The sequence below is a fragment of the Rhinolophus sinicus genome, linkage group LG03, assembly GCF_036562045.2.
Source record: "Rhinolophus sinicus isolate RSC01 linkage group LG03, ASM3656204v1, whole genome shotgun sequence".
NCBI classification, from domain to species: Eukaryota; Metazoa; Chordata; class Mammalia; order Chiroptera; family Rhinolophidae; genus Rhinolophus; species Rhinolophus sinicus.
Window position 1 is genome coordinate 127,673,256 of NC_133753.1, and position 18,734 is coordinate 127,691,989.

Consider the following 18,734-nt stretch of genomic DNA (forward strand, 5'->3'; position numbering starts at 1 on the left):
TGAAACAGTGAGATAACACAGTTACTGGGTGATAATACAGTCATTTTTGTGGTGCCATAAGTTAATTTCAGAGGTGAAACTATCCTTACTTAGGAAAATAATGTGCCTTTTCCCCTGAGACCAGCCATCTGCTCAGAAGAGCAGATGGATATTGTCTCCTACGTGCAGGATATTGGGGGTACCAGCATTGGCTTAACAGCTCTCATCCCTCCCCCTCATTTCCTTCCTTCCAGGCCATCATCACCTAGTTGTTTTTCATTGATTCTTTATATCTCTGATGTCCCTGGCAGTGATGTAATTCAGTACCACGCCACCCCCAACTCGACCATTAATTACATTTTACACTGTCTGAATTAGCCTGCTCAGGCTGCCATAACAAAATACCATGGGCTTGGTGGCTTAAATGATATAAATTAATTATCTCATAGTTCTAGAGTTAGAAGTTCCAGATCAGAGTTCCCCAGAGTCGGTTTCTGGTAGAAGTTCTCTTCCTGGCTTGCAGAAGCACTGAAGGGAAAGAAGAGAGGGGCTCTCTTTGTCTCTTCTTAGAAGGACACTAATCGCATTGCATCAAGGCCCCACCCTTTATGACCTCATTTCACTTTACCTGTCTCCAAATATAGTCACACTGGGGACTGGAACTTCAGCATATGAATTTGGGAACTAGGGACACAAACATTCAGTCTCTAATACTGCCCAAGTAATAGGAAAAAATAAACCTAAAGTAGAACCATACCACAACACGACCTTTGTAGCAGTTGCTAAACTTTTAAGCTGATGCAAGCTCGGTGCTTCCTCTACTTAGCAAAGTCCCGTGTGAACACATTCTGATGATGGCTTCAGGGGAGAGCGTGAGAAGGCTCAGGATAAAGACAAATGAAGAATCTCAAATTCCTGTTTGCCTTGCCGTCTTCCCACAGTGACCTGGAATAGCTAGTCGAGGGATGGAAGGAGAGATTTTTAACTCCCAGAAGGGCCTCCGAACAATGGCTTAGTTCTAGTCTTTCTCTAGAAAGATCTGAGTCACTATTTGGTAACGTTGAGAAGACTCCGGTCGGTTCCTGAGAAAGTTGCATTTCTCTCCTGACCCTAGGTTGAGGAACAGAGACTGGATATCCTGGTAGGAGGGGCCCCGTCTGTACGCCCCGTGCTTCCTGCCAACTAGAGCACAGCCTGGCCATATCCCAGCCTGGTCTAGGCCTGACCTGAGCACAAGGGAGCCTCAGAAGCAAAGACCCTCTGGATTGCCAACTCGTGGTTGCTGGGACACAGCTCAGAGCAGAACAGTGGTTGGCAGAGGCTGAAAGGGAGCCGTGGATGTTCCTGCCACTAGGATAGGCGGTTGCAGGATTTTGTGAAGCAGTCTGATGAACCCTCTCAAATAGAGGCACCTAATGCTGCTCAGCTGTGTAATTGGGATGGAAACGGGCCAATGAGAGGCAGCAGTTTGTGCTTAACCTTTTGGAAGTCTTGTTCCAGGAGACTGGGGTGGGGGGGGGTGGGGGGCGGGGGGGGGTGAAGCATTACAAATAATAAGCTTCTCCGCCTGATTTGTAATGAATTAGTAATAAATGGCCTAGCGCTCCACGAAAGTCTGACGATTACACAGCAGCTTTAGCTAAGTGCACGGGACCACATCTTATTTTGATCAGCTGTAGCATAGCAAAGACATGTAATTATCATAATCTAACAATTAGCCTGGCATCACTTTCCAGTGTTTAATTACCCCGATAAATGGTAATTGAATAGAGGACTTAATGACAAGAGAGAAACTTTCATTCTGCCTTAAGGTGCTTAAGTTGTCTACTCGGCTGGGCATAATTTTCTGGCATTGCTTGAACAACAGTCCTGATTATCATTTTCCTTTTTGCAGTCGGCCATTATTTTGTTTCCTGATCTTGACCTTTGTTTATAATATGATTTAGCTCTTCTCTAAATTTGACATGGGACCCAAAACACAGGAGATTCTTGGGTACTTTACACAGTTTTCCTGTTTTTAAGCATTGTTTCTTATATCCTCCAGCTGCAGTTTCCCTCCTTTAAACATCTACCAAGTCACTACTATGTGCAGACACTGTGCTAAGTTTTGGGGATACCGAGATGCGTAAACACACCAGCACTGTTTCCAAGGAGCTCTGTACTATAGTGATAAAAAGAGGTCTGCACAAAAATATTATAAAAATAATTCCAGTGATTTGCTTTCAGTGCAGCCCCATTCTTTGAAATCAGTGAATTTACCTTGAACAAATTCAATACTTTTGGACTATACCCACCACCTGATTTTTCATGACTCTAGGGTATTTCTCTCTCACCTTAGCCTCTTTCTGTGTCTCAGATTTGTATCCAGCTGTTCACAGTGTTCTCACAAATCAAATAAAGGTAACTACTTCTTATATGCCAATTTACACAGAAAGAGCAACAACGTCTGCTTTACATCCTAAAACTTTGTATGAAACATTATTGTGCCCTATCATTACCAAATATGTGTCCCCTTGTCTTATGAAGATCAAATGAAAGAAAGCAATGAAACATTTATTCCCTTTCTTCCAGTTTGTTTTTTGTTTGTTTAACAATAGATTAATAGAGATTAGTTCCATGTGGCACAGGTCTCAAATACCTCGCCCTGATTTTTGAAATGTCAGGACCAAATTTCAGACTTAGTTGGTAATGATTCCAATACGTTATCATCAAGCCATAATACAGATATTTATTTCACTGTTAGCATACATAAGAACTATTCAATCATTATTCAAATTGGTTAAAAGAAAGGACATTTGTTAGAATGCTTTGGTTGTGTTTTTATTATTGAAATTAGAAATAGCCTGAAATTCCACTGAGTAACTCCATCCCAAAAGGATACAAAAGGGTTACCTGTGTGTAAGCAGTTTGGCAGGTGGCTTATTTGTTTGATTGACTCCCTCATCCCCTGAACAGAATCAGTTTGTTTAATCCTTTTCTCCTAGGACAGTGGCTGGATAACCTGTTCAATGATTTTTCTGCATCTGCTTTTGGATCTGTGTGTAAGTGGCGGTGCTCTGTTCTGTCCACTTGACATGATGGAAAACTCTGGATAACATAAGGCAATAAGGGCAGCTTTGTCAGGAAGCTCCTAGCCAGCAGGAGTTGAGAAAAAGCTTGTTTTGCATTGTGGAAGTAACCTCTGTTGGGACATATACTAACTGATTGCCTGACGATAATTCATTATTTTATTTTAATCCCTGTCTGAAAACCGTTTGAAGTGATCTGTGATTGTGGGGTCTGCAGAACTCTGCCTGGTTAATTCTTTGGCTGCCTTGGGCTGTTGTTGACACATTCCTACTCCATGCCCAAGGCCTCTGAGGGGGCTTTGAAGCAATTAGACTGTCACCCAAAGCTCCCAGTCCCTTCTTGAAGGAAAGTCTTGTTTAGGCTCTGCCAATTTAATGCTTTATTTCCTTTTGGAGCTCCTCAGTCAAGCTAATAAAACAAACTCCAAATGAGTTAAAACACTGGAGGAGAAAAATTTTGTGGGCCCTGTGTTTGAAACAGGTATTACTCTTGGGATTTCCCAGTTTTAAAAAGGCATTCAGACTGATGTGACTTGTACTAGAAAAGCAACAAGTGAAAACTATTTGAGCATTTTATCCATCTATTTGATATGAATAATTAGTATTAAATGTGGGGTTTTAAAATCACTTGCTTAAGTACATTTGCGCATGTGCGCACGGAAAAAAAAAGGGCAGGTTAGTATACTAAACAACTAATGAATTCTAAACATCTGGCCAAGTAAATTATGTCTTATTTCCATGGCCAACTATTATTGAATTGAAAACAGACCTCTCATACTACAGAATTTATAATTACCAAAACACGCATGTGTAAGAACTTTACTGGAATTTTCATCAATGGATAAATACAGCACCAACTCTGAGTTCTAAATATTTTGTCAGTATCTTGTGCTTCATTGGCTGAAAATGTATGTGTTGTAGCATACAGCATTTCAACTGCAAAAGAGTAAGTATAGGAAACATCTCTGAAATTTATCCTTGAGTAGTTTTATTTATTTATTTATTTATCTTTTTCCCCCAACTTGTAAATCTTCACTTCGGTGGGAATTTTAGTTATGATTGGTGTGTTCTAGAGCCTGGAAGAGCTGGATTAGATTTCCTGAAATGATGTGTTTCAGTCGTTGTGTATTATATACCTCATTCAGCCATAACTACTGGCCTGGTAACAGTAAAAGCATCCAGGACTGACTATATCAGAGCCAAAAATAAAGGTCAATTACCAATATATGTGAAAAAGAGGCATGTTTCAGCCCATGAGAGAAAGGACATATCCAAAATCAGTAAAACAGATCTTTCTTCAGCCCCGAGTGATGCTATTTGGTTGGTGCAAAAGTAATTGCTGTTTAAAGGTTAAAAACAATTGCAAACACCGCAATTACTTTTGCACCAACCTAATATTATTATTTAGCCCCCCCGTTTGATTTGCTTTATATTACATGTTTTAACTGCTGCGGGAAAACAACAACAACAACAACAAAACACATCTTCAGATTTAGGACAAGAAAGCCATAAGGCTTGCATTCTGTGCTGAAAGGAGTAACAGAAGGAGACAAGAAGGGATGTGTTATGTAACAGAGACTGCCGTCCTGCCCATCTCCTCACAAAACATATTTATAAACCAAATCCCATGTCTATTGCAGGGCCTGTTAGATCCTCCAGGACAAATGAGAAATTCTTCTGTTTAAAAAGAGACATCTTATTCTGAAATTAGCCTTTAAATCAATAATAGTAGAATTAAAAGACAGTGCTGCCAAGATATATTCGCTCTAGATTTAGTTTAAAATTTGGGAGGAACCCCGAGCTGATAAATTTGCTTAATCTTTGACCATAAATCATTTCCTTTTACATTTCAATTTCAGAATGTAATATATTAAGTTGCCTTGTAATTAAAGAAGTGACATTGTACTGGTCAAATAGGAATATTAAAACAATCACCTCTTTGACAGATTAAAATACATTTAAAATGTAATAATCAACTATCTAGTTCATGAGAAATAACATTATTGAATCCTTTAAAACATTACATGAAAGGGGGATAAAGTGTCTCCCAGCTTCCTAACCTCTCACAACCCCTGTGCCTCCGTTCGGGAATGCGGTTTCTATATTTATGGCGTGAAGAAACTTCACTCAGGAGCTGCTTGATAAAATACCTCAGTACATATTTCCCTGGAAGCAGGCACTCTGCTGTGCCAGCAACATATGCTAAAGGCCAATTTAGAATGTTTTAAATATGCACCATCCCCTTCCTTTTCCAGCTACTAAAATAAAATGCATTTTGGCTTTAGCAAATGAGGATGGCATGAGGGGAAGGACACTGCAGGGGAAAGTGGCCAAAGAGGAGTTGAGAGAAGGGTGATCTGATGCTGTTCCTCCACAGCCTGAAACCCAAGGTATCACCTGCGTCTTTTTTGGACTTGGCCTCCTCATTTGTCCGTGGCCACAACACAAGAGCACGTGATGTAGGGGAGGAGGTAAGGTCAATGACACAGAAAACCATCCACTCAGGAAGAAAGCCAGGTGATGTCTATGTGCCATAGCAAAGAGGAATCAAAGACAGAGTAAGTTGAGAATTTCCACTTGGAGTAAAGGGCTGGAGTACTCAAGTACTAGATGTCCCCAGTGGACGGACCTAAGTTTGAAAACAAAATAGTTAGGAGGAGCAAAGTCCTTATTCAGGTTAACTATGGTCATGAAATAATGTTTCGGTCCCTGTCTTAGTAGAATCTTGAGGGGTACATTGTTAATAACTATATGGAAAGATAGATTGTCACCTGTTACCTCACCTCTATTTATTTCATTTGAACTCCGAGACTGAAGTCATTATTCGCTTTCTCCAGACAGGTTAAAGAAGGAGAGAGAGATTAATAATAGTTTTAAATGAACAATTGAAATTATGTTTAGTTGTGGAATGGCATCAGGTAACAAACTGAAAACAAACACACATGTCTACATATAGACTTTCTAGCTCAAATCCAACTTTGATTGTTATTTTTACTATCAGTAGCACCAATGTGTGTGTGTGTGTGTGTGTGTGTGTGTGTTTATTTTCCCCGTAATCCTCCAGGCAGCCTCTGGGTCATCAAGAACTATCATAAAGTACATAATTCATTTTTGGTAATTGAGTTGATTATAAGGAACTAGTTTCCATGCTGAATTTTATTCTTCTTAATTAACTAAAATGACCCTTTCATAATATGTATGACATCCTCAACCAGTCTTCTGCCAAATTTTGATAAATGTGTACCGTGTATTCTTGCTATAACAGAGTATGTATACTATTATATGCAATATGGAACACTGACCTGAGTACACGAACCTAGGGGAGAACAAAACATCATTCTATGCATATGAGTTGTTTCCTGGCACTTGAGACTTTTGTATTGTGAGAACACAGTCAGGGCAATAATCATTTTACTCCAACACAGTCACTTTTTTAAGTGTGGTAACTATGCATGCTTTTACATTATAAACCACTGTGATAATTTAGTAGAGATTGTATTGTTATTGTTGCTGGCTTATTGGTAAAATGTTCAACAGATACAATGATTTCAGAGAGGTAGAGATCCACAGATGGAATGGATGAGATTAAGGCTAGGAGTAAAGAGGACACATTTGTAAGAACACTTCTAAGAAATTTACAAATATGTTAAAACAGTGGTCTTGCTACCCATGACATTTGTAAATATTGGCATGTGAAATCATTCTTAGATGTGAATTTGATCTTTAGCTCTTTTAGTATGAGCTAAAGCTCATAAAGCGGATGAAAAAAAGGATCTCTTCATGTGAAACCTTTATTCTATGAAAGACTGGAATGATGTGTGTGATTCAGGAGCTAACCCTACAATCTGAGGCTTATTCTAAGTGTTGATGTGCCCTTCAGCTTTCAGTTTAGGAGTTTGGTGTCAACCTAGTGAGGAAGATAGAAGGGCCGGGCCACCTTGCAGCAGACTTTGCTGGAAGATCAGTGTAAATTGGAGGAGGGGAGTTACAACTGGTAATGGCTTTGGAACCATTGTGATTAAGCGGAAAGAAACTATGCTTCAGAACCCAGAAAAACTTGGGTTGAAATCCTAACTCTGCTACTTATTTCCTATGGAAAAAAAAATTGAACTAAGAGGATAACAACTTCCCAGAAAGTCACTTACTCACTGGTCAAATGAAACTCATTATAACCATAAGAATTTCATATGACAACATATATAAAACCATAATATAGCACATCTTGGATGTGGCTAATATTTGTTGCACCAGTGAGTGAAGAATGAAATGAAACCCCATCAAGAATGAGAACCATATCATACTTCTGGGTAAATGCAGAGTAGACCTAAGAGCTTGATGTTAGCAATCTAGTCTCGCAGGGAAGTGGAAAAGTGAAGAGCTTCAGTTCAGAGGAGGTCAGAACTTGGGTTGCTTGGATTTAAAATCTGCCTGCACCTGTTACTACAGTAGTTGTATAACCTTGAAAACATTACTTGACTTCTTAATCTCAGTTTCCTCGTTTTTAAATGGTGTACAAACCATGTCTATTTCGTGGGATTTGGGAAGGAGATTAAATTGAGATAATAAATGTAACATAATAAGCACTGAATAATATTAGCCATACATATGTGCTTCTTCACAGAAGGGTGGAAAAGAATGGTTCAGTGCTACTTTGTAGCCAGAGAGCTTCATTTGGGATACTATTAGAATATTTAACCCTCAACTTTTTTTATGGATGGTACTTCGTACATTATGCAGATGGCTTTTATGAATTCTAATCATTGTTTTTGTTTATATTGGCCCTTTGAAATTAACATTAGTAAACTAATTTATGTAAATTAAAGATCTGAAACAAGTGTAAGTTAGTTCTATGCTGAATGATCATCTTTGTTCTATTTATGAATAGAAGGGTAGAATACTAATTCCTGGGCCATCACATTTTTAAAATAGGTTCCCCAGTGATTCACTTAACACCCCACACAAAGGAAAATGTCACCAGAATGGTCAACCCAATGGAAAATGGGTCTTCAGTCTCATGCTTTGTTGTTTTATTCAACTTTTAGCAGTGTTTACAAGAGTGAAAGTTGGAAAAGGGAAGCCAAATTGGAGAGTCAGAAAAGGAGGACAATTTGTAGAATTCAGCAATAACACAATGGGTCCTGACAGTGGAGGTTTTAATTTTTATTTTCAGTTTTAAGCAGCATCAAGTGTTAGTAAAAGCTAAAATGAGTGACACTTCGGTAAAGGAAAAACATCCCCCTTGAATGTCTTTAAAATCTATAATAATAATATAATAATATAAAGTGCATCTGGGCATCTCCTGCTGCTGCAGCTCTTGTCTGGCTCTCCTCCAGAGCTTGTCGGGCTACTCTGAGTGCTGGCGATTCATGGCCCAGCACCCTTTTATCTGAACATTGCAGTGTCTTTTCTTTGTACTTTGGCAGTGATGTTACCTTGATGTCCAGAAATCTTTTAAAAGCAACACAGGCTTTCCTCGCATCTTGAGAAATCGTTGTCTGCCAGTAATGAAGGAAAAGTAAACCTGGCTCCGTGATCATTGTAAATATACAGAAATAAATACTTCCAAGGGTTTTTTGTTTTTAAAAATGGTTAGCTTTTGAGATCCTCTCCCTGAAAAGTGAACTGATTTCCTTATTTCCCTTATATAAATCAGCATGCTGCTTTTCAAAAGCTTGGGTCCACTGGAGTTTCTGTAGGTCATTTGATATTTGAGGGCAGACTTGAGGATTTTTGTATGATGTTGGATTTTTAAAAAGGGAAATGAGGATTAGTTTTATTTCTGTTGTATGTTCTTATTGCTGTTGTTTAAAAGTTAGTTTTTTATTGTTACCCATTTTAATGTGCTTTAATATGTCCTGCTAATAGCAATGCTTCACATTGACATGGTATGTTTCATACATTCCCATATCTAAGACAAAGCAGCCGTGTGAGGTCAGCGAAGCGGCTTCTCATTATGATTCCAATTTAATATGAGGAAAACTGAGGCTTGGGATGGTTTATGATTTTCACATTCAACCTGCAGCAGAATCCTTAAATCCGGGTCTACTCACTCATTGTTAGTGCTTCCACTTGTACCGTGTTGTATTTCAGAAAAGAATTTTGGCTTTGTCAGTGACTATTTAGCACCCAGAGTGAAGGGGGTAGTTTTTCTCCTGGGCTGGACGTGGATCACAATGACCTGTGAAAGGTCCTTGCTCCGTTTGGATGCTGCATTTTTAGGAGAACCCTGGGAAACTGGAGGCATGAGGGTTGAGAAACTAGAATGGTGAGGAGCCTGGGAGTTATACCCGCAGTAACCAAAGGAATCAGGATTTTCAAGTCTAGAGAAAGGAGGCTACGGAGAGCCATCACTGACATCTGTAAATGTTTTATGAACTACCTGGTCGACGAAGAATTAGATTTGTGCTTTGTCACTTCAGGCAGCAGAATTAGGATCACTGGCTGGAAGTCATACAGAAGCAGATTTATGCTCAACAGAAGAGAAACTTTCTAACATTCAAAGATGTCCGAAAATGGGAAAAGACCAGCTTGCCGTCACTGGGAAGTGTTCACGCTGAGACTGTCTGGCTTGAAGATTATATGACTTTATGGGCGTTGTATTTCAGCAGTAACACAATGTTATGATGAACCTTCTAAGAGCTCAGAGAAGAATTTTCTCACTGGCGAAAAACAGAGGGGTTTTGTTGGTTTTCCACCCTGATTTTAGAAAGTTGTACGCATAACAATTCCTGTTTCCAGTCACTGGGTCCTGAGAAATACTTCGGGGAAAGGCATATTAGTTAAAACAAATAAGCAAAACTTTTGTAAGATAAGACTGGAGCAGACAGTGTGACGTATGCCTGTGTGCGTACGCGCTCATGCGCATGTGAGTGTGTGTATTTTACTATTTCAGGATGAAGTGGCTCTGGTTTTTGCTATTTTTCTCTAGCTTGTTACTTTTCATTACTCATCAGTTCAGCCCTAGAACACAACCTATGAAATGAAAAGAAATGGAGGAAGTGTCATTCGATGTAGATGGTTTCAGTTTTCTTACTATAGAAAGGGATAGGGCATCAAGAAAAGAGATTGGCTAAAATGAGTTTGTGACATGAGCAGATTTACTAAGGGAAATATTTAATTAGGATCTGAAGTCTCCGTTACAAATCTAGTTCAGTCACTCACTATGTGGTCAGTGTGCCGTAGATTTTTATTTTCCTGTAAAGTGGAAGTGTTCTAGGGCTTTTCTTTTTAACTTTTATGATTTTAATTCTCTCCATTTTATGACTCTGATTCTCTCAGTTTGCATAGAAAATTGAGGATGGTCTCAATTATAACGAAACGATTCAGTCATTTATTTGTTCTTTAATTATTCATTTATTCAAAAACATTTATTGAATGAAACACTATTTTAGAAATACAACAACTTTGCTTCAATATGTGTGATTTGAGGAATGAAAGGAAAACAACACATAATTATCTTTAATACTTAAAATGACTGTAAAGGGTTCCATTTGTAGGGTATTTTGAAACAAACATATACTATTAGGTTGGTGCAAAAGTAATTGTGCTTTACCAGGTTAACAATAATTGCAAAAGCAGCAATTCATTTTGCACCAACTCAATAGAATTCCTCTGTACAATGGCTTGTTGTGGCTTCGATTTGGAACAGTAACCTTTCAAACCATGCCCCAAATCACAGTAGCATGCAGCAGAAACAACTTATAATAAATCTTTTAGTCCTGGCATTATTAAGGGTTCAACCACTGATTGCAAACAGAAAGACTTTCCTCTATGAGTCATCTCAGCTTTTCCTTCTTCCAACAGATTCCAGAGGGGTGACTACCACATCGACGTCTGCATCAATGATTACCTGGACGTTTTCTGCCCTCACTATGAGGACTCGGTCCCGGAAGATAAGACCGAGCGTTATGTCCTCTACATGGTGAACTTTGATGGCTACAGTGCCTGCGACCATACTTCCAAAGGGTTCAAGAGATGGGAATGTAACCGGCCTCACTCTCCAAATGGACCGCTGAAGTTCTCAGAAAAATTCCAGCTCTTCACACCTTTCTCTCTAGGATTTGAATTCAGGCCAGGCCGGGAATATTTCTACATCTGTGAGTATATACAGATTTATCATGTTGTAGGGCAGCTGCAAGAATCCAGAGTAATTTTTTACCCATGTTTCAGAGACTTGCAGTGAGCTGGACTCTGCATTACAAATGTCTCCTTGTAAATGCATACATCAGGGTCCCCAGATACATAAGCTGGGAATTGAGAGCACAAATTAGATTAAAGACACAGCGCTCTCCCCCTATGAAATTGCGTGTCAGCCTGTTCAGTGAACCACTGCTGACTTGTATTTCTTTTAAATGAAAATTGCGAGGACTTCTCCAAAGCTGAGGAAAAGAAAAAGAGATTCCTGAAAAAAGAAAAATAAAGGAAATAATTAAATTTACATAGCTTAGAGTCATTGGATTTCTTAGTCAGGTGTCAGCAATACCCTTTCAATCATCCACATTTTCAGTGGAGAAAGCCAAAACTCCTGCAAATGTCAGCATGCTGACGATAAATACTCTCTTTGCACCAAAGAGAAAAGACAAGTATTAAGAGCAGCTGTGTCTTTAAACAGGAAAGATCATGAAGAAGGATCTAGAAAGGGTTCCAAGGGAACTGGTGTGACTGTTTCCCACCTGTGAGCATTAAGTAACTCTGTCCTGAGAGAGCTCTAAAGCCTTCTCTGCAGACCTCTGAATTAATCACATTTCCATGGTCTCCGTTTTCTTCGTCACGTACACCATCACTACTTCAGGTACCAGACTAGTCATATATTCCAGGTAAACACTTCGCAAGTCTCACTGTGCATAAGGCACCTGGGGATCTCGTTATAATGCAGATCCTGGTTCAGGGGCTCTGTGGTGGGGCCCGAGATTCAGTATTTATAAGGTTCCCAGGTGAGGGTGATGCTGCTCGTCCATGGACCGCACTTTGAGTTAGCAAGGTTGTAGGTAATGTCTCATTTAGGCAGTTTGCTGTGTGTCCATCTGGACTTTCCTTTAACAAATATCAAGTTTTTAAGTTATTTGGCCTTTCCCACCTATTTTCACTGTCAGCTGAAGGAGGTAAAAGTGTCTTTGTTCAAAAGTACATTTATTGAATAGCTTATCATGCCTCATACATGTTGGGGACACAAGATGAAAAGACAATCCCTGTCCTCAAGGAGTGACTATCTAGTGGGGAGCAGACATGTCAGTAGACAAAGTGTAAACAGACCGTTGCCAAATGAAGGTAAAAGCAGGGAACAGTGGGAGCGTGGTGGAGGGTGTACCTCACCTGCTTGGGAGAATCAGGACGTGCAGTGGCACACTGTGTGGAGAGCCAAGCGAGACCACCTCATATGCTTAGCATCGACTTTCACCTCCATTTGCCAGATTAACAAGGTGAAGAAGAATTCCGGTTCTTCTGACTCATTTCTCCAGTCCAACCGTCCCCACCACCCCTAATCCACGTGTTTTAAGTCTACAAGGATTTCCAGCTCCTCCTCTCCTCCAGAAAACAGAATTTTATAATAAGCTGGATTTCACCATCACAAAGGCACTCTCACTTATATTGGAATTGAATTTAAAAAGGAAATTGAACAGTACCAGTTTTATTATTTCAGTGCATATTTCAGTCATTAGTCATGAGAAAACATGTAAAACCCTTGATACTATCTCACATTCGATGCATAAAATCAGAAAAGGAATATTGAGTCCCACGGTTGTAGGAAACGCTGGCATACAGTGAATTCACACGTTCTCAGGCTGCAGGCTCTTGCCTTTTGCCGATTTTTTACATTGTGAAAGAATCTCATTCAGCAAATGAGAAAAAGAGGAGGACTTCAGTAGCGGGACAGCAGCTCACTACCGTGTTTCCCCGAAAATAAGACCTAGCCAGACAATCAGCTCTAACGCGTCTTTTGGGGCAAAAGTGAACATAAGACCTCGTCTTATGTTATGTAAGATTATATTATAGTAAAGTAAGACCAGGTCTTATATTCATTTTTGCTCCAAAAGATGCATTAGAGCTGGTTGTCTGGCTAGGTCTTATTTTCTGGGAAACACTGTAATTGCCTAGCTCTAAACTATTATATCAGTGTAGGAGGAAATTATTGCCAGTTTCTAAATTTTCCAAAGCTCAGATTAAAAAACAACAACGAAAGCAAAACCCCAAAATGAACAACAAGCACTAAGATGGGAAATGCACATACCAGCTAACTAGTTGATTGCATGATTATTACAAATTATGGAATCCACTGAGGTTCATAAGCGAGTTGTTATTATTCAGATGTACCCATAGCGCTTGTGACTCGTTTTTCCTCATTTGTGGTTGAATTCAATATTTCACTAAAAATCATTATGTGTCTTCTATAACATTCATTTAACGGAGCCATTTAACTGTCAAGAATTCCTGTCAAAGTAATTGTTCCAAAATGCTTGAAAATATCAAGAGCTTTTTCCTGTTCAGCTGAGTTTAACCTGAATTACCTCTTTTTAATGAAAGGTAAAATAGCACAAAATTAGCATCGAGGAGATGTTCATTTACAAGAAGCACAGTGGCCTGTAGTTGGTTAAATTGAATTTTTAACCATGTTTTAGAACCACAAGAGCCTCCTTCTCTGTCTTTTTAGTAGCGAAAGGGTTTCCTCTTTCTTTCACTGCTGAGAGTAGGAGCAGCAGAGCTAATGTGGATGTCTTACAGACATTTAATATACTGTGGTCATAATTACACTAAAGGATTCTTAGGGGAGAATTGGTCCTCAGTTGAATTTTCCTCTCTCCTAATATGCATGGAATGAACAAAAGGATTGGGAAATGGCTCTTTTCATACTCACTATGTCACAGAAAGCTCCTTTGCTGGTCTCAGGAACAACAGTGACTGCCCACCGTTCAATTTTACAAAATGTTCTTACTAGGCCAGGGATATGTTTCAGCTCTTCACAGCCTTAAAAATCTCTTCCAGGTTTTCCAAGAGAGAAAAAAAGAAAGCTATAGCCTTTTGGCAGTCCTGCTCTAGGGTGCTAGAGAAAGGGTTAAGTTTAGTGGTGACTGTAGAGAACCAAAATTCATATACAAACTTGGATTTGGGAGAAGGGGAGAGGAGTATTTCATACCAGGGTATCCACCTCATCACTTAGACTCAGAGAGGACACAAATTAGGGAATTGTTATCAAGTTCTGCTTTATCCTAAACAAGATTTATTTCCTCCTTAATTTCTATGAGGTATACAAAATTAAGAAAATACAGTAGTTGGAGATATCTCAAATGAAGTTTCCAATTTACTTTAGGAATAAAATATTCTTCCCTGTTCTAGATTCTTTATTTGCCCCAATGACTCTATGCTATGTCCTTTCCTTGGAAACAGGCAGTATATTAAGTTGTTACAATTGCTGAGTATTGCTAAGGCAGGCTGAGCCCATTTGTCAACAACAGGAGTTATTTTGGTAAGTGATTGGCATACTGAAATAATTACAGAAAGTCCATGGTGTTTCTTTCAGTGATAGATTTGCAGAACTGCCCGCCAATAGGTGATGGCAATAGTCATTTATATAGACTTCCTAAGCAGAGTTATTTTAGAAACTTCAAAAATACTCATTTTAGAAATGATTCTTATAAATATTAACCAGATGAGAACATGTTTAAAAGAAGTTTTGCTGTTGTTATTTTTAAATTGGAAGAGGCAAAGGGAAATAACCTAAATAAGGGCACAATAAGTTATTTTTGCAAGTCAGTAGAAACACTCATTTTGAATGTCTTCTTTTGTAAAGTCAGGAAACCTGAGTCCCAGGCACTTCTCTTGACTTCACTAGTTATACAATCTTGGGTAAATCATTCAATGTCTCTGGATTTCTAATTCCACATCTGTAAAATAATGTGTTTGCAATAGATGATTTCAAACACATCTTGGAGCTTTACTATACTAATCTTTATTTTACCGAAGGGTCTGCACCACTAGGGTAAGAGAGAACATCTGTAAAATGGCCCAGCCCAAAGCCTTACTTAGTAGGTGTTCAATAAATGCCAGTTAAAGGGCTATCTGTAGGGCACATGCAAAGTGGAGAAGTGTATTAGAATTATTACACTAGTTCTGCCCCTGCCACGCTGTGTAAACCCCATCATCTGTGGTCCCCAGTAATGCAGCAGGCTTCTGTGTTTCTTACTCAAGTCACTGCTCTGTCAGAGCCCTCCAGTGACCTCCTGTCTCACCAAAACAAAAATCCAAAGTCTCTAACCGGGACAACAAGGTTCTCCTTGGCAGGTACTTCTCTGTCTCCCCCACCCTTGGCCTCTTGGACTTCATCTCCTACCCTCTCTGCCCTCTTGTCTCTGCTCCAGCCCCACTACCCCCACCCTGCTTCCCATTCTCATACCTGTCCAGTACCCCAGACATCAGGGCCTTGGTATTTCATCTTCTCTCTGCGTGGGGTTCTTATTGTCCCAGGCATCTGTGTCCTTTGCTCTCACTTTCTTAAGTCTACACTAAAAAATGTCTTTATCAGAGAGGATATTCTGCCCTCCCTATATAAAGATACCTCCTCTATCATTCTCTACACTTTTATTTTGCTTTATTTTTCCTCAAGCACTTATCACTCCAGACATTATATATTTATGGTTGTTTATAGCTGTTTCTGCTCTGTGCCCTGTAATTATTTGTTTAGCACATAATAGATGTTCAATAAATAATGGGAAGTGATGTTTATATAGCACTTACTCTTTTTCAGGCACTGTATACTAAGCACCCAACAATTTTCAAAACAGTGCTACGTACTGTTTTTATTTCCCATTTCACAGGTGAAAAAACTGAGGCACAGAAAAGCTAAGTAACTTGAGAAAGGTTTGCACAGACAAGTGACTGATCTAAGAGGAAACTGAGTGAGTAAGCAACTAAAAGGAAGTGATGGAGTCCAGCGTATCATATACTTAACATGGAAACACATACTTTATATTGAATTTAAAAACAAAGATTAGGAACAATTAGCACTACTATTTAGAGAATATTACTTTATAAACTGCTAGAAACCCAAATCAGATAGTAGCAAGATACATTTTAAACACACTTAATGCATTTTCAACTCTCCAAAGGATACTTTTCCATCTCCAAAAGAAATTTCAACTGTATCTTCCCAGATGGTTCATCCTTTTAATATGATGACTTTAGAAGCCAGAAAAAGTTGTATTTTCAAAGAAATTCTTTTTAAATCCACTAAGTATTCAGCATGCAGACTGAATCATGATTCCACACTTGATACAGGAATGAATGAGTTTTAATGAGAGACCTCCAATAAGGAAGACACTGTCATTTTCTGAAAGTGATACTGAAAAGACGGAAAATTTCTTGAGCATTTGCTACATCTAAGGTATAGCTAATGTTCTTTCAAGATACTCAGAGTAAAGATAGTTTCTTGTCACAGCATCCAGATGGAAACCAGGAGTTTCTGGGAGACGGTTAAGGAACACACCCTTTCTAAGCTTATTGGCAACTGAACTTCAACAGACATGTTGTTTTTAGTATTATTCTTTTAAATTGATATGATAGAAGTACAGACCTCAAAAAGTCCATTTGTTTGATGTGAAAATCCTGAACATATCGTTAATGAAGAGAACTTTCAGGGAGCTGAAGACTTCTGCTGCAGTCTTTTTGGTATACATACTTTTTTCAAAATTAGAAAGAAAATCATGGGGACATTCTGTTACTATGGTCATCACTCTTAAATCCATAGCGTTACGACGAGTAGCGTTACGACGAGTACAACGACTTGAATGCATGGTGGTTAACTGCTAATTCTCTGCTTTATGTACCTTAGTTAAAAGTTAACGGTGAGGCAATTTTAATAAGCACTACACCCTTTTTAAAACTGACAAAGTAAGTAACCTAAATTCTTAAGCGCTATCTTATTGAATTGATCAAGATTAGCTTCAGACATCATTTGGCTGTACAATATATTATTGACTATTCTTTAAAAGTTGTAAGAGTATTCAGTAAATCCAGAGACTACTAACATAAAGAAAGCCCTTCACTTGCCAACTGGGTATGTTCCAAAAACTTATTTGCAGGTGAGTTTTTTGGGACTTAGAGTGTAGTTTCGCAAAGAAGTGTTTCTAAAATCAGGCAAGCTGTCCATAATGTGGGAAATCTACTAAACCATAATATTGATTTAAAATTGTATATTTTTAACAAAAAAAATAGTAGAAAACAGCATGTAGAAGAGGTATTCAATAAATTCTTGTTGAATGAACAAATGCCATAATAGTAAACCAAAGAGAACAATAAAGCAATTATTATTATTATTTTTTAAATTTCTTATATACTAGTGTTTGAGAAAAGCAGACAATTTAGAAGCCAATTGCAGCAGTTCCCTAGTTTCTTAACAATGTTTTCTTATTGTATTCTGGGGGTACATTACATCAAAGGAGAGAGCAGAACATGGTTTAAAAAAAAATGCATGGACTGCAGTGAATGCAGCCATGAGTTCAAATCCTCCTATATTCTCAGTAACTGTGTGTGAATTTAGGTAACTTAACCTCGCTGAACCTCACTTTTTTCATCTGTAAAATGGGTATACAGTAATAGTTGTTGTTTTTGTTTTTAAATCACAATCTTTCTTATTTCCAGGACTCACAAAGAAATATTTTTTTCAAGCACCAGTTGCTACCAAATAGATAACTTCAATCATCCACGTCCAAAAGTGTTTGCATCCTTTGACAAGTTAAAGCAATTTAAATAGTCCTGATTGATAGTTTAGTAAAAAAAAAAAAAATCATAAATGCCTAGTACAGATTCACATTTTAAGTCCATGCCTTATATTCTGAAGGAATTACATGCCAGGTTTATGTAAACCGAAGGAAGTCTTCTTTCCCTTTGAGATGTCTGTTTTTCAACAGCTTACTTTAGTAATCTACATTAAGAATTATTTGGGTCCTGACAGTTCACACCAACCGCCTTTTTTTTTTTGTTGCTCTTATTGAAATAGAAGAGTGTCAAAACAGCACATTTATCAAAGCAGGAGGTAATCTGTTTCATCTCTCATAGTCTTTTACTCTTGCAGGGAGGTGACCTGTAGTACAATGTACTTTCTTAAAATGAACAACTCAATATTTGCTTCAACCTGTATGTGCATTTTATTTTTGTTATTGAAAAATGTTTCTGATTACTGGAGTCTTATTTTAGCATTAAATGTTCTAGCATATACTTCTGCTGAGATTCAGAGGGTTTATAACGAACATTTTTCAGAAGGACTGTGTTTAACTACTAGTTCACCTCCTGGTTTTTGTTTTATTTTTTTTTACGTATGTAGGCTCAGATCAGGTTATTCAGCAAGGCATATTTATACGAACTGAGAAGGAAGTTGAAGGGCGTGTTCGTAAATTTACAAATTTTAATATTTTCTGTAGTGATAAGGAATTTTATGGCACAAACATCAAATAGTAATTGTTCAGATATAGATACAGAGTATATCTTAGTCATTAAAACCTACTTAGATTTTTTTTTTTTTTTTTAAGTTTTGTTATATGTTGAACATACAATAGAAGTGTTTCTCCCCTCAGACACTGGAAGTTTGTCTGGGATTATATCAGATTTCTGTCTGAAAATAGTCATTCTATTCCCTTTGTGTACTTCCCATGGTCTTTAGTGAACCTGCAAGAATGCACCTTTTCATTTAAAGAATGA

The 18,734-nt window shown here is 38.3% G+C and overlaps 1 protein-coding gene across 2 annotated transcripts in view; it reads left to right on the top strand.

Moving 5' to 3' along the window:
- Window positions 1-18,734, top strand: part of EFNA5 (ephrin A5) — a 269,081-nt gene that overhangs the window by 212,401 nt on the left and 37,946 nt on the right. For both annotated transcript variants that reach the window (XM_019727981.2, XM_019727980.2), the window contains exon 2: window positions 10,851-11,143. In XM_019727981.2, the coding sequence (XP_019583540.1) occupies window positions 10,851-11,143 (293 nt within the window). The remainder of the gene's footprint in view (window positions 1-10,850; window positions 11,144-18,734) is intronic.